The following is a 16,702-nucleotide window of genomic DNA, read 5'->3' on the forward strand; positions in this document are numbered from 1 at the left end:
TAAAGGAACAGTTTGACATGTTGATGAATACACTTATTTGCTTTCTTGCCAAGAGTTAGATGAGAAGCTTGATACCCCAATCATGTGTGTATGCTAAATATGAAGCTATAGCCAGTTAGCTTAGCTCAGGGGTCTGCAACCTGCAGCTCCGGAGCCACATGCGGCTCTTTAGCCCCTATCCAGTGGCTCCCTGTGGATTTTTTATAAATGGAAATGAATAACTGTTTATTTGTTTACATTTTCATTTTTATTTCTCATTGTTGTAGGTCTATGGTACGTATTTTGAGAATAAAGTTATGACTTTTTTCTCGTAAAATTATGACTTTATTCTCGTAATATTACAACTTTTTTTTCTCGTAAAGTTATGACTTTATTCTTGTAACATTACGACTTTTTTCTCGTAATATTAAGATTTTTTTATCGGAAAGTTATAACTTTATTCTCATAATATTACGACTTTATTCAGGAAATCTCCTATTTTTTTTCCCTCAGTGTCGCTCTAATACTCCGTAGTACATTTGCTCTTTGGCCCTCACTGCATTAGACTTATATACTATATACTTAGACTATAAACTGTTACCTTCATCACAATGCTCAAATGTTTTGCGGCTCTAGACAGATTTTTTTTTGTCTTAAATGGCTCTTTTGATAGTAAAGGTTGCCGACCCCTGGCTTAGCTCATTGTATAAGGGCTTAGGGGTGTAAGAAAATATCAAAAATATAAAAGTGTCGTGACATTATGTTTTGTGATTCTGTATCAATTCTCAAAAACATGCAAAGATGAACTCAGTCCATACTTTATTTAATTTGCAAAGATATACGCCCTCTCAGTGTATGCGACCTCTCAAAGTAGAGCTATGATGCTGTATGTTACAGGAACTGTGGTAAATGCAGATCCCACTGTTCTGTTTGCAAAACAAAGTACAAAGTTACTCAGATTTTATGGATATGGTGGTGTGTTCTTTATACTACAGTTTTCCTAAAATTAGATTTAAAAAATTGCAATATGTCACTTTGCTTACAGTATTGCAATATATCGCAAACTCCTGTATCATGGTATGTATCGTATCGCCAAATTCTTGCCAATACACATCCCTATAAGGGCTGAGAACATTACGATAGAAGTATTAGGATAAAAGAATATGATGGTCATTCCAATGCTCCCTTATGGCTCATAAGTTGTTGCAGCATTTTTTTTACCACTCGAGAATTGATAAAAAATATCAATAATCCCTCTAAAATACCACATTAAAACACCTTGAAGAACACCATAGAAAAAGCCATGTTGTGATTTGGTATCAAAAACTTTTGACATTTGGAGATATCTGCAAGAATTGCATTTTTCGGCGATTGGATGGCGAGTACTTCTGTTCTGGAAACGGCTCAAAAAAAAACAACCCTTATTGTCAATATACATAGGAAAGCTATACATCCTCTGAAAGCTGGTGTTACATTAACACCTCTCTGGGAGTTCTAACATTGTAAGCTTAGTAAAGGTAGAATACGTGGCAGAGCTGTTGTGCTGGATTGTCTAACAAGGTGTCCAGGGAGTGTATGCGAACGGTTATTAGTGACTTTATTACTCTAAATTCAACTATTCTTATTTTCCCTCCAGAAATAGTGGACACTCAGGTCCTTCTATCCGTCCACAAGGACTATTTCTAAACTGCTTATTCATGTATGATAACTCACTATGGGAGCATTAACAGTTGTGTTTATTGTCTGTACATCCTTTTTTTTTCTCATCCTCTGCACGTACCGAAACACCTTCGAAGGAGCTGGTGTTGAGGGCCCTGTAGATCTCGGAGGTGATGTCATGGTTGTTGTAATTGAAGTCCTCCAGTCGTCGGTCCTTGTCCTTCAGTGGTGCCACGGTCTTATTGAGGGCAAGGGCCAGAGCCCACACCGCATCGTAGGCTAAGGGGGCCTCCTGGAAGCCGCCGGTCTCCTCTGGGTTCATTCCACCCAGACGAGACATCAAGGCGCTGATAAATTCCTGCGATGTCTGATAGAAAAAAAAAACAAGACAGGTAAGATATCAAGGAGGAGTTCTTCTGAAGAAATACAATGCTGCGAAGAAGACATTAATAATATTACACATTAATATGTCTATTACTTTACAGCAAAGAGGAGATGTAAAGGGAAGCAGTGTTGTGATCATCTGGAGGATTTTTGAGGTAAGTGAATGACGAGGAATCGACCCCAGTTTCGCCCTGCTTTCAGCCTAAGCTAAGATCACTGCCTGCTGGCTGTAGCTTTATATTTAATGTAGAGACATATGGTTAATGGGTAAAACTTTTAATCTAGAATCATTTTTATTATTGTTATTATTCCCTTTTTAATAATATAACCTGCCCAGGTGAATTGAATTGAATGTGTATTTGAATTATTTTTGGGCTGGAAGAGTCGACAGCCTTTCCATTCAGTGTTGTTTTTCCCATCCATCCAACGATATACTTTATGGTCTCCTCTATCAGCGTTGACTAAATATCTTGTAAACAGGCTTAGTAATAGTGTTTGATTTCAGTTCTAACCTGATTTCTTTTTAGTTCAGATGGTATGATTTCAATTGTGTTTTATATTTATTCTCATTATTATCTACCCATGATCTTCCTCGTTGTCGGTGTTTTGGTTCATTTTGTAAAAAGAAATTTAATGAAATCTTAAGTAAAGAGGTATAAATGAAACACCAAAGTATGGTTTACATTTTGTACTACCTTGTCATTTGCAAGTGCTTTCATCATTTCAAGTGTTAATTGTGAAAAGAAATTTTTATTACAGACAAAAATTAGCTCTTTAGCTAACTCTGGCACATTTACATTGAGGTAGAATCTAAAATGTTGATTAATGTGCACTGTAAATAAACTCTAAATAATAATAACTTAATAATAATCTTTCTCCCCTTTTACTGTAACATCTTCTTATCTTATGTTATTTCTTTATAGCAGAACATTGCTATGTATAACAGACCGTTGCTATGTATAACAGACCTTTGCTATGTATAACAGACCGTTGCTACGTATAACAGACCGTTGCTATGTATAACAGACTGTTGCTATGTATAACAGACTGTTGCTATGTGTAACAGACCGTTGCTATGTATAACAGACCTTATGTATAACAGACCGTTGCTATGTATAACAGACCGTTGCTATGGGTGCAGTTCTGATGTCGGACTCTGGAGGACCATTTTTGTGTCCAATTATTGATTTTTTAAGTAAGTAGCCGTGTAATAAACGGGATAATGTACAGCGAGCCGGTCATTGACGTGAAGACGCAGCTGAATTATAAAAAATATAATATTTTGTGATGTGGCCCCAGAGCAACTGGGACCGATCCTCTGGCGTCTCTATTGCTTTGCTAAAAACATAAAATCTCAGAAGTGATTTTCAACTTTAATCAAACATATTCCTTTTTTCTCACAAGTGTCCGATTAAGCTGTTTTTGTAATTAAACACCAACAAACATGATCTCCCTCTGAAAGCGGAGATACATGCGTGACGACGGGAGATTATTGCTACCAATCATCATGGTGTCCCCGTGGATTTCTCTGAGGCCAATTAGTGCCCACACACCCCCCGATTGTCACATTCATCTCATTGATATTCCACCTTGGCATTTGGCATTTTAAATCTGCCACTACCTACTGAAAACTAGCTGACAATGTGCTACTGCAGACCCTGCAGCACTGGCACACCAGTTTCATCTGAATGCTCTATCTAGAAGAAATATGCTAATTTCAAACTTGGAAATTGAATTTGAATAGATTGACTATGAGCCGGAGTTCAGGCTGTAATTCTTATCACCCGTTGAGCAGCACGTCAACAGCTAAATCAGCAGGTAGCGGCAGGTGCTGTATGAATATAAACAACAGCTGCTGATGAAGAGAGACAGGAAAGGAGGGGCACAGGGGGGAGAGGGGACAGGGGTGGTGGAAAAAGGTGGGGATGAGGAAATGATAAGGAGAAGGGAAAGGTGGGTAAACAGGAAGAATGAAAGGATGGTCCACCATACACCAGCAGAGTCAGAGAAGGTCGAACAATGGGAGAGACGAAGGAGAGAGGAAGAGACAGTTTAAGAGGATTAGAGAAGGTGAACAGAGGAGAGCGACGGGGCGAAAGAGAAGCAGACAATGACTGCTTCCTGAGAGGCAAATTTAGAGTGTGACCGCATTAAACATCTATTTTCTATACCCTCTATTAACGCTTTATGAAACATTATATTGAGTCTGGTCACACACAGTTCATTGAAGCTATGACATTATTGTTCGAAACCACAAAACTCCATCTCATGGGAATCGATGGTGGGCAGAAGACGTTTATTAAGGATAAGAAGAGCTGAATAGAAAGAGTAGTGTTAATCACAGTGGATGAAAAGACAAAAGAGCTCAGACTACATTAATAGAAAATCCAAGAAGACGGCACAGTGTTTAACCGACAAGCGATCGCTGGAAAGTGCACTGCAGGAACACCACAGAAATGAAACTACAATTACCACCTCGCGGTTGTATGCCTCCGCAAACCAGTCAAGTTGTAGTTTAACTCCATGTTAATCTAATTTAAAATGTCATTGCTACATTATTTAATCCTATTGTGTGAAATTGTCATAATGGTCTCAACTTTTTTCAGCGCTCCAATGACGAGGTGAAGCGTCAACTAATCATGTGTTTTTGTTTCACCCTGTTCCGTCTACAAAAATGCCGTTAGCCAGTTCCCAGTGCTATTTAACAACATAACTACTTCAACGAGCGCTTGAGCAACACTTCAACGGCGACTCGCCGATGATGTAACTGGCCCCGCTGGCTGTTTTGTTGCTTCTGGTAGTGTGAACATATAAGGCTGCATTCACACCAGATCCAGTGATGCAGCGAAAAACGCAAGTCCTCCCATTTATTCTAAATGGGGTAGTGCGTCAGGGCTGCGGCCGCTGCAGGACGGTTCCGGAAAAGGAACGCTGCAGCCTGTGGCAGAAAAGTAGAAACAGAATGAACTTTTGGAGAAGCGCAACCCAACGTCACGCTGCAGTGGCCAATCACGTAATCGGCGATCCAGAACTGTGCAACCCAGCCATGATGGAACAAAAGACGTTAATCATCGCAGTTAATGGGCCACTAAAGTGACTTTCTTACGCCGCCACACAACCCTGCAGTGAATCGCCACACCGCCGGATTTGGTGTGAATGCAGCCTAAGAGTCTACAGCCATGCTAGCGGCTCTGTGAGGCTTGACTTCGACACAGCAGTGCTTTGAGCTAAATGCTAACATCAGCACACTAACATGCTCGCAATAGAGTGCTGCAGGAATGACGTAACCAAAACGTTTATGGTACCTACACATTTTGTTCAGCAAGATAATCTCCAGAAATGAACACCACTTTTATGATTTTTGAAGTGTGAATGCAATCGCCAGAATAAAAAGCTAATGTTGGGCTATAAATGAACTACGCGTGAACGTGGTTATACACAACGAGGCTGTAAAAGTCGACGTGATGACGTTTAGTCTCATTTAGCCACTTCAGTTAGCAACCTCCTCTTTTAAGACACGTTAAAGCGTAAAAATTCACAAGTGGGATATTTACGGACGTAATTTATATCATAGAACAAAACGCCAAAATCTCTTAAGCTTCCGGGTTTTAGGTGTCATTTCTGCACCACTCTATAACACGCTTACGTATTCAAAGTAACATCTGCAACTCAGTAGACTCTGGTACATAATCAGCATCACATTTTCACTTCAGCCCCTTTTTTCTTCTCACCTTTTGGGTGCAGGGAGACATAAAAAACAGGTGATAATTAGTGTAAACTAAAGTGTTTTCTTCCTGAATATTTTTCCATTAAAATCAGTTAATGGAGTTAACTGTGTTTGAGGGTCGTAGGTACTGCACTTTGTGATGGATTTACAGATGTTTGTGTTGTGATGTTTTCTTTCCTTTTATTACTTCTCATATGTAATTATTTCCTGATTGCTTTTTTTGTATCGAATCATCAACATGATGGCCGGTTTCTGTGATATGTTGTATTTGTACCTTGTGAAATACAATTGGAAAATCCATTTCCCCTTGTGTATTGCGCAGGTGTGCTCTCTTTGATGTCATTATAAGCTCATTACTTGCATACACACTCAAAACTTGCAGTGGACCTTAAGTGCCTTAAGTATTTTGCATTGTAATGTATTCTTTATAAGATGCTTCACTCACTTCACTCTATAATGCAAATGCAACTTATTATTTGTCACTTACAGGAACAAAGAAAGTTGTTTTCAATCTGTGTTGATGTTGCATCATTGATTAACATCAAAGATGACTTAATATCTCTTTAATAGAATTATTACGGTAGTAGGAGAGATGATAGTGTTTTGTGTGTTCCCACCATGTTGGAGACGCCGCGGACGGTCTCAGGATTCAGCATGACGATCTCGGTGGTCACGTGTCCCTCCACGACCTCCGTCATGTTCTCCACTGTACAGTTGATAGCCGGGTCTTTGATCTTGAACCAGTTGTCTGCGTACCAGCCAATCAGGAACCACACATACTTCTTCCCGTAGAGCTTCTCCTTGAACACCTGCAGCAGGGAAAGAGGGAGGCAGATACGGAGGTTGGATGAAGGGAGGGAGAGAATGATAAATAAGCATGAGGAGAATTATTCCCGGAGATGTGTTGAGCATGTTGTATGCACTGCCAAACAAGGGAATTCATTCAGACATTCAAACGGCTCATTACAGAGCTCAATTTGGTGCTAATAGCCAGTCAGGTTCATCCTATTGGGATCAATCGAGCAAGAAAAATTACTAACCTCACAAAACACCTTCCTGGCTTCGGTCTCATAGAAGAGCCCAACGATGATCCTCGCATCTTGGCGCTGAAAACAAAACATGGCTTAGTTACATCAGCAGCAAACATTATAGCTTCATATAGCTTCACAGCTTGATGTGGCGGCACAGCGTGCCAAAGTTCCTGCTGCTTCGCAGGACGGCACGTACGGCTTTTCAGAAGTTGCTAATTAGCATGGCGCATTAATTTCCTCTATCAAATCGCCTCTATGCTAATGGTATCGTGTGCAGCTGTGAGTCGGAGGAGGGAAGAGAGAGGGGGGGAAGAGACGACCAGCAGCTGAGGTGAATTTTTAATCAAAGCACCTTGAGGTTCTTGACAGCGACAGCCGGGTCGGTGAGGAAACTCTGGCGAACGCTGATCTCAATGCCTGCCTCCTTCGTCCTCTGCTCCAGATCGTCCAGAGTCTGCGAGATGAAAGGGGAGGACAGACAGGAAGGGGGAGGGAGGGGAGGTTAGAGAGGCAGCTGAACCGAGACAGAGAGAGGTGCCGGGTTGAGATTATAGAGAAAGACAAAAGAGAAGCAAGCGATTCCGAAGAGACGCAAAAAAAATCTGAAGTGAATATGAGAAATGTCAAGAGAGGGATGGACAGTGTGTATGATAAACAAGAAAGGCAGCATGGGAGAGAATAGATTTTTAGACAAAGAACACGAATTGAAAGCAGAAAAGAAGAATGCGAGAAGGTAGAGGAAAGAATGTGAGAGCGGGATCATTAACCTCCATTACAGGAACCAACCCGAGTGTCATGGTATCGACCGCTGCCGTGCCTGGGAGAGATATATTGCCTGATCAATATTTCTCACAACCAATACTCCAACAAATTACTTCAAAAAAATCCTCCATCAATCGCCTGGAGAGATTGAAGGAACATCGAATAGCCTGAAAACACACAAGCTCTTGTAAACAAACATACAGAGGCAGGCAGGCGATAAGGCGACCCGACACTTTACCAAAAATGATGGTGGCAAAGTAAGGACGTGATAAGAAACAAGATTCAGTCAAAACCGAGAATGTGTCTGGACCGTGTCGGGTCAGTCTGTGAATTTGTGGCTAAATTGTTCTACTAATAGTCAGTGGTCATGTCTATAATGTTAAATGCAGCGGTACACAGCGAGGACACTATAGGGCAAAGAACGAATATTGCCAAGAAGTGAAAGAGACTGCAGGACGCCAATAAAACGTCTGCCTAAAAAGTGCCATACAAGAGTAAAACTAAATTATTTCCATTCTATTATCATATTCTATCGAAATGGCTTGTGTACAACAATAAAATATTATACATATAATAAGCGTTTTCAGTCCGAAATGGCGACTGTTTAAAAAATAAAACACCGTAGATTGGTCTCTTTGCTTGTATACTCTTTGACTACGGGATGCGCTGCTCCACTCAACTGGCCACCTGACCGTTCAAGCGTTGACGTTCTCTATTGTAGAATGCACGTGATTGGTCGCTGGTTTTCTACTTGCCGCTTCAAACAGGAAACAACATGGCGGACTGCTCGTAAACTTTCTGTTATCTAAACAATCCATCAAAATCTACTTCTGAAAACATTTTAAGCGAGAAATAGGCGATACCACTGCTGAATCTCATTTCATCTCAGAACTACATCGCCTAGTTTGACAGCTTGGATGGGCTCATTTGCATAAATGACGTCTTTTCATTGTGAAAGAGCAACGGCCAATGAGGAAACTCTAACACTCGGCCGACCAATGGTGTAACTTCATCACTCAGTCAGTCACTCAGTGACAGACTTTTGCATTTGTAGGGCTGGCCCTCTGCGGTCCAGCCAAAAAAGCAAGTGAGGGTATAAAAGACAGAGTTGGAGATAAAGCGAAGGCGTAAAATTGAAGGTGAGATGGAGAAGTTTAAAGGTACTGACTGAGGTGAAGACTTCGGTGGTCTGCTGGATGGTGGCGATGCGGGTCCACTTCCACTTCTGGAAGAGCCGCACCCTGGTGGGGTTGTGGAGGGTGGCCGACGGGTGCGTGCGGAAGAAGGTGGGGAAGCGCTGGCGGTTGGACAGAGCCGGCGAGCTGGAGCCGTAGGACAGCTGGAAAACATGAGACAGATATAAAAGAAGAGGAAAACAGTGACTAAGGCAGGAAGGATATAGAAGTTTAGGGGGAAAATATACTTCTGAAGGTCCATCAGTAGTAGAACAGACTTCAATCAAAATGTATTCAAATCTGGACTCTCTTCTTCCTCCCCGTACACAGTGTTCTTTGATGGCGACGGGTTCAAACAGCAAACAACAGAGAGGAAAGCCAGCGAAAAAGACAGAGAGAACCAGAGAGACAATCCCCGCTCCCATTTTCTCATTTTCATCCACACCCGCTCCCTCCTTTTAGCTTCCCTCCGGCTTATCAGGTGTGCCGATTAACACAGTAATTTCAATGAAAAAACAAAACGCCGCATGCAGGATTTCCCATGCATACATTGCCATGAAATTGTGATGACACATTCTGCTATTACAAACCGAACAAATAAAAAAAAAAAGGAATCTAATTATTGTTGCACAAGTGATCATCTGTTTCTTTCATTTGGACCCATATAATTTGAATTTTTAGGCACAATTCCCACAAGACGCAGACTGCTAAGATGTGTGTCCAAAACAGCAGGAAAGAGGGATGGAGGAGAATGCAGACAGAAACAGGGAGAAGACTGTTCTTCTAGCAATTAGTTTCATAGTGACGAGTGATAAAAAAAATCCTCGACAGGTCTCCTTTAAAACGAGGAACCTGGAGTTTAGGGAACCATTACAGATAAAGACAGCCGCCGCCGCCCCAGCGCCATTACCTACACAACCCTGGGATGTTCACCAATGGGAGCGAGATGGGGACCTGACATTAGATGACAAATGTCATGTACAATGTGGGCTCTCCATAATAACAAATCCCTGTGGGCCCAGGCAGGTAGACGGAGGCATCAATACGAAGGAAGAGAAACTATACAGGAGGTGACAGCTAATCTGGGCGCGGCATCGAAAGATCTGGAGGAAGCAGCCGCAGCGTCGACGGGTGACACACGCTCAGTAATAAACGCCATAAGTGTTCATAAGATACATGAGCACATGCAGACAGTGTGACGGGAGTTAAAGGAAAGAAAAACGTATTTTCTTTAAGGATAATGCTGGCTATATTTTTATATTTTACTTATTGCCAATAATATATACAATATACTTATTGTATAGATTTTTAATTAACAGTTTACATGCTAAGATTCCTGGCAGACAGCGGCTCAGATTGCACAAGAAGCAGTGCTGTGATGTTGGATGTTACAGGGACTGTGATAAATTCAAATGCAGATCACAGTTCTGATTCCATTAAAAAAAGTAAAGTATGTTTTTTCGACTCTGATTTTATGCATATGGTGATGTGTTTTTTTATACTATGACAGTTTTCCTAATATTAGATTTTTTTAAATTGTATGCTTACAGTATCGCAATGTATTGAATCGTAGCTGCGTTTCCATCTAGGCTGGGAAAAGCGTAGTTTTATCACAAGTTGGTGGTATAGGCTACGTTTACACGTACTGTAATCCGCCAGTGAACAGAGTAGAAGAAGTAGAGGTTACAAACTGGAAACAAAACAAGTCGCCTTGGCCATCGAACCATCTACGAGAGAAAAATGGAGAGAGGTCTTCAGGAATTTGGGTTTTAATTGTTCTTTCATGTCAGCTAGTATTGACCATTGTTCATGTTGTCTGGAGACAAAGACAAATCAATTATTCTAATGCACGGGAATATCTAGAAAGACGCCAACAGCAGAAACAGCCGATCACTCGTGTGAGTTAAATGTTCGCTAAGTCAGAATTAATTCGACAAAGGCGTTTCCATATCCCATTTAGCAGAGGCAAAAATCACCTCAAGCAAGGGTAGAAACGTTTTTGAGCTATTGAGGAAGTTTTATCTAATTTTGGCGTTTACATACAGCTTTATTAATGCGGTACTTCAAAATGCATGTAAAAATACATGAATGAAAACACGGCTACTGAGGGCCACTACAGGGCAGGTGGGGAACAGCAGGTTTATTTATTTGTAGTGATGATCTTGTGTGGTGATGCCTATGTCCAGAATTAAAGAGATGAGTCATGTTCTGTGATGTATATTATATTGTTAATGGTGATGTTGATAACATTCAATATTCATTATGTTCTTTATAGCCGCTGTGGGGTTACGGTAGACACTTAATGGACTGTGCTTCCTGTATGTCATCAGCTGTATGATCGATGTTTTATTGTATGTTATTTATGTGTTTTATTCTTGCTGGAGCACAAATTGCACACTTGGGACCAATAATAATTTGACACGACTTGACTTGATTGCACTGGGTGATGTGTTCTTTCATTACCATGAACACGGACATTGTAGTTTATTTTAAGTCAATCTCACTCACACACACACACCGTCCTTCTGCCGTAAATACACACTCGAGCACCGATGTTGTATTAATCCAGTGCATGTAAGTGGGACTTTGCTTGTGAGAGTCTACAGCCATGCTAGCAGTTAGTTAGTATTTACCAGGTTCAACATCTTTTTCTCATTTGCTAATTAGTAGGGCTGTCAAAGTTTACGGGATAATAAAGCATTAACACAGATTTGTGGCCCTAATTTCTTTAACGCATTACCACAACTTTTTAATTAACCTCTCAAAAATCCGACGGGCCGCCGATTTTTCGGATGTTTTACCGGGCTGATTTTTAAAGCCTGAGTGTAGATACTGGTATCATACACAACTAAAAAACACAAGGAATCCATTGGTACTAACGATGAAATACTAGCTTGTCGTGAAGGAGGTTAAATAAACCTCCAAACTTGCGCTAAATTTTGGCGAGGAAAAACTGGTATGACCATTTTCAAAGGGGTCTCTTGACCTCTGACCTCCAGATGTGTGAATGTAAATGGGTTCTATGGGTACCAACGAGTCTCCCCTTTACAGACATGCCCACTTTATGATAATCACATGCAGTTTGGGGCAAGTCATAGTCAAGTCAGCACACTGACACACTGACAGCTGTTGCTGACAGCTGTTGTTGCAGTTTGCCATGTTATGATTTGAGCATATTTCTTTATGCTAAATGCAGTACCTGTGAGGGTTTCTGGACAATATGTGTCATTGTTTTGTGTTGTTAATTGATTTCCAATAAAAAATATATACATACATTTGCATAAAGCAGCATATTTGTCCGCTCCCATGTTGATAAGAGTATTAATTACTTAACAAATCTGTTATGAAATTAAATTAAATGAAATTAAATTAAATGAAATTAAATTAAATGAAATTAAATTATAAAAATAAAAATAAATTTGTAATTGGTCGTGATTAACTATGGACAATCATGCGATTAATTGCGATTAAATATTTAAATCGATTGACAGCCCTAGTTATTAGCAATTAAAGGAACAGTTTGGGGGATCTGGCGGTATCTAGCCAGGGCCGGCTTAAGGCATAGGCCATATCGGCGGTCGCCTAGGGCGCCACTTTCTGGGGGGCGCTGGTCGCCCTCTGAAAAAAAAAAAAACGAAGAGGACCCGCTCCCTATGTAAATATAAACGGCTCCTTCTAAGGTAACAAAAACACAACGATTCTTATTATCATACACTAAAGAAAACATAGTTATTAATATTATATTCCATTTCTGCCAATAGATCCCCCCGAAATGTTACACACTGTTCATTTGACAAAAAGTACAGCTGAGGCTGATGGGGATGTCATTAGTTTAGCAGGTATTTAGACATTGACCTGATGATGGTGCTAGATGAAAAGTCAGGAGATCACTATATAATTAGGATACATTGTCTGACCAAACAAGGAGCTGCCTGTGTTGACACTCAAATAAACCTTCACCAGACACAAATACAGTGACAAAACTAAAATGGAGCGAAAAAGCGACTGTGGCAGAAATAGACCGATGTAGCAGCACTCTGCAACAGACAAGCAGAGTTCCACATCGAAGCTTCACAAAAACCACAAACAATATTTCTTGATTCTCAGTTCGTCAGTTCTCCCGTAGCCTTGTAGTACAGATCAATGCCCGTCTATGGCTTACAGTGCTTTTAGAAAGGAAGATGGGGGATCAAATTAACACTGTGCCAAGAGGAGCTGATCGAGAGCCCATTCTTGATCAGCGTCCAGAAACGGAGGTTGCTTTTGCCTCCCCGGCACGCTGATGAGGCTGTTTGACATGCGAGGAGGCTTCTGCAGGCAGGCAGCATACAGAAATAATTGAGTGTGGCGGTTAGGAGGTTGTGCCAGTGGTGGCGTGTAGTAAAGAGAGACAGATCCCTTTGTGTGCGGGGAGAATCGACTGCTCGAGCTGAGGGAGCGAGGCGGAAATGAAGAGTGGGAGAGAAAGACGGTAGCGATGGAAAGAAGGAAGGAAGGAAGGAAGGAAGGAAAGAGGCTGAAATAGAGCGGGCCAGCTCCAGGCGGCAACGACAGACAGAGAAAAGAGGAAAGCAAAGAGTCAAAATGTGGGAAAGAGTTTTTAACGATGAGGGGAAAAAAAGGGCGACAAAAAGAGACGGACCAGAAATGAGGAAGAGGGGCAGATGCCAACCACTAGAACTGATTGTTCTCGATGACTAATCTCTGGATGAAACTTCAATTATACGACAAAGCTAATAAGCAGAGCGCTGTGAGTGACAGAGAGGCAGATCAAGAGAAGACAGAGAATGAGATAAACAAAATAAACTAACTGATGAAGGCATATAAAGTGTTTTTGGAAAAATAACAGCAGCAGAAGGCGGCATCAGATCTCTCGCTGATTTAGAGATCTGGGGTGCGTTTGTACTTGTTATGAATGTAATATGATGCAGTATGTGAGGTCAGGCAATATGTTTTGTCCAGCACGTAGTGCCGCTGTCAACGCAGCATTGTGAAACTGCTGCGTGTAAAGTGTCGGCGCTAATTAAAAGTGCTATGTGAAGTGTTGTAAAATCAATAAACAACTACAGCATTGATTTTGGGAACTTGGCGTAATTACCGCAAGCACAAAAGATCATCGTTTAGATAAATGTCAGCTTGCAACAGCTTCCACAGGACATTTTACATTGTTTGCCTGTGCAAAACAGAGGGACGAACCAACAGAGCTAAAGATTTCAGTGTCAGTTTCAAGATTTCTTATCAGCTCACATCACTCTCCGTGCTATCTGTAACAATAGTCCATCGCAGATGGAGACGTGAGACGAGAGGCAACATTGTCTTCCTAGTTGTTTGTTTGGCGTCTCGCTCGTGTTCCCTACGGAGGATCAGGGCAGTTATTTAAGTCGCTTTGGACCAAAGGGTCTGAATGGTAAATGGCTGCGTTCATACAGAGCTACCATGCAGGATAGTTTCGGTTTTATGTGCTCAGGTTTTGATATGTCTAAGATTTCAGCCTCCACCTAAATACAGTGGAGGTGAATCCACAGACCTTCCTGTGAAACGCTGTCATTGTCAATTTTCTACCGAAGAAATAGTCCCCATATGAAAACTGTTGACAGCGTGCTCTGTGGATTTTCCAGAGGAACGGGGACACTGGAAAGAGATGTTAGTGTTGAATTCTTAAATGTCATTTCTCGATGCTGTAAATCCCACCAACAAAATTCTATTCGCCTGCATTGTTTTGGGTGGAATCTCAGAGTCCGACATCTCAGAACCTGAACCCACTAAAATGAAACTATCTGCATAACTGGATGCTATTACAGGTGAAGTGAGAAAATCTTTTTTTCTTTTGCAATCACAGTGAACTGACCCTTTAAACCATAGACTGTATATAAAGAGGGACGACGCGTCTCCACTTCCTCCCACTGCAGAGAAGTGAAACCAAAATATCCCCAGATACGGGAGCTGCCCTTTTGAGATTTTGACGTCATTTGGAGCCAGAGTCTGCGCAGTAGTGATCGGGCAGTGGAGCCACGGTATCGAGGTCACCCGCCTGAACCAATTGCGAGCCGAACACGGCCGCAGCATGTCAGCGAGAGAGACTCACAGCTGTCAATCATGACGTCATATACAGTATATTAGAGCTGTCAAAGTTAACGCGATAATGCCATAACGCAAATTTGTTTTAACGCCATTCATTTCTTTAGCGCATTAACGCAACTTGTGATTTTTAGGTTGTAACAGGCTCAGTTTTAAAGCTAGAGTGAAGATACTGGTGTCATATGAAACTAAAAAAGCCTAAGGAATCCATTGGTACCAACCCCGTCATACTAGCTTGTCGCAAAAATGCTCCGAACTTACGCAAAATTTTGGCGAGGAAAAACTGCCATTGCCATTTTCAAAGGGGTGAATAGTAAGTAAAAAGAAAGTGTGCACTTCGGTACGAACAGTAAAAGACACTCACCACTATGAGGTTCCACATGCGAGCAGCTTCGGCCACCAACGTGGAGACGCCGCTGCAGCCGGGCATCAGGACGATCTTGATGGGCTCGGTGTACAGAAGGTCATACAGCAACTTGGTGGCTTCTCCTGGGTCACACTGGAAGGACAAAATGACAGAGTGTTTAATGGACGGACGGATGAACAGATGGCATGGGCGGATCGATAATAAGGATGAGAAATTACTTGAGGTGATCGAAAGAGAGGGAGAAAAGGGGGAGGAATCAGAGCGAGGGAAATGGGACAGATAAGGGTGAGGGAGACAGATGGAATGAGAGCAGAGGGTGAGGAACAAATAAGGGAGGGAGTGTGGGAGATGGAGGAGACCGTAAACAGAAACAGACAGAGGAAAACAGAACGGAGTAGATAAAGTAAAGGGGAAATGACATAGAAGTAGCAGGGAGCAACTAAAATGCCAATGCAAATGTGAAGAGAAAAGACAAGTAGGACGAAGAAAAGGACAAGTAAGGGGAAATGGAAATAACAAAACAGACGAGGTCAAGATGAAGTAAAGGAAAATGGCACAAAAGATGCAGGGAGCAGCAAACAAGCAGATGCAAATGTGAAGGGAAAACGACAAGCTGGAGGAAGAGAAGGAAAAATGATCCGCACAGAGTTCACGTCCACACAGCCAGTATGTATCATCAAAACACGACAACAGATCAAGACATAAAAATAGAAAGACAGGCTGAAACCAAACTAAAGTGAGCCCGACGACCACAACAGCGGCCATCACAAGTCATTACAACCCTCCAATAAAGTCATTTACAGCATGTCTAGGTGGCGAGAGTGCGGCTGGAATGATCCATCACTGCTCTGTCAGCCAGATTACCGACAGGCCGTCACCGCCGCACTGCTCATCAGAGTCACTGATAAACTGGCCTGACACATCTAATGATTCACTGTGGAAGAGTAGATGTGGCTCGCAAACACAAACACACATGCACAACCAAGATGAGTGTCACAAACAATCGGACCGCGGCCGATGATGGCGGCGACCAATACGGCTCCTAATTGGGGTGGTTGTCTCAGCGGGCTGAATTGTCTCTTTCAGGCCCTCTGCTCTTTCTGAAGAGGTAATCACCACTCGAGAAGCAGGGAATATGTGGAATAGAAGGCCTTCTTATTGATTGATGTGTTTTCCATTAACTCCAGATTGGGTGGAATTATAGTGGTGTCATGTCATCGCAGAGAAAGTCAGGATGTTGTCATGCACTTAGATAATTCAATCCGAACCCAATTAAAGTAGAGCTTTGACTGCTGGCTTTCTTGCATATCATGGAAAAAAATCACTTTTTCAGTGCTTGTGCTCATACATTTGGGTATCTGGAGTGCCTACCAATCCACAAACTGTGAAATAAGACAACCCAGTCAGTTTTTTGGGGGGCTGCCTAGATCAGAAAACATTTCAGAGTTGGCTCCCCTTCCTATGTCACCAGCAGGCTCATTAGAATATACCGCCCACAGCTTGAGAACTACCTTTGCAAAGGTGCACCATATTTTTCTCG

The 16,702-nt window shown here is 41.8% G+C and overlaps 1 protein-coding gene across 2 annotated transcripts in view; it reads right to left on the bottom strand.

Moving 5' to 3' along the window:
- Positions 1-16,702, bottom strand: part of gabbr1a (gamma-aminobutyric acid (GABA) B receptor, 1a) — an 85,089-nt gene that overhangs the window by 32,188 nt on the left and 36,199 nt on the right. For both annotated transcript variants that reach the window (XM_074652794.1, XM_074652793.1), the window contains 6 exons: positions 15,160-15,294; positions 8,711-8,881; positions 7,133-7,234; positions 6,790-6,855; positions 6,367-6,558; positions 1,760-2,005 (listed from right to left, as the gene is read on the bottom strand). In XM_074652794.1, the coding sequence (XP_074508895.1) occupies positions 1,760-2,005; positions 6,367-6,558; positions 6,790-6,855; positions 7,133-7,234; positions 8,711-8,881; positions 15,160-15,294 (912 nt within the window). The remainder of the gene's footprint in view (positions 1-1,759; positions 2,006-6,366; positions 6,559-6,789; positions 6,856-7,132; positions 7,235-8,710; positions 8,882-15,159; positions 15,295-16,702) is intronic.

Source organism: Sebastes fasciatus, chromosome 12 (assembly GCF_043250625.1).
Source record: "Sebastes fasciatus isolate fSebFas1 chromosome 12, fSebFas1.pri, whole genome shotgun sequence".
In the NCBI taxonomy this organism is placed as follows: Eukaryota; Metazoa; Chordata; class Actinopteri; order Perciformes; family Sebastidae; genus Sebastes; species Sebastes fasciatus.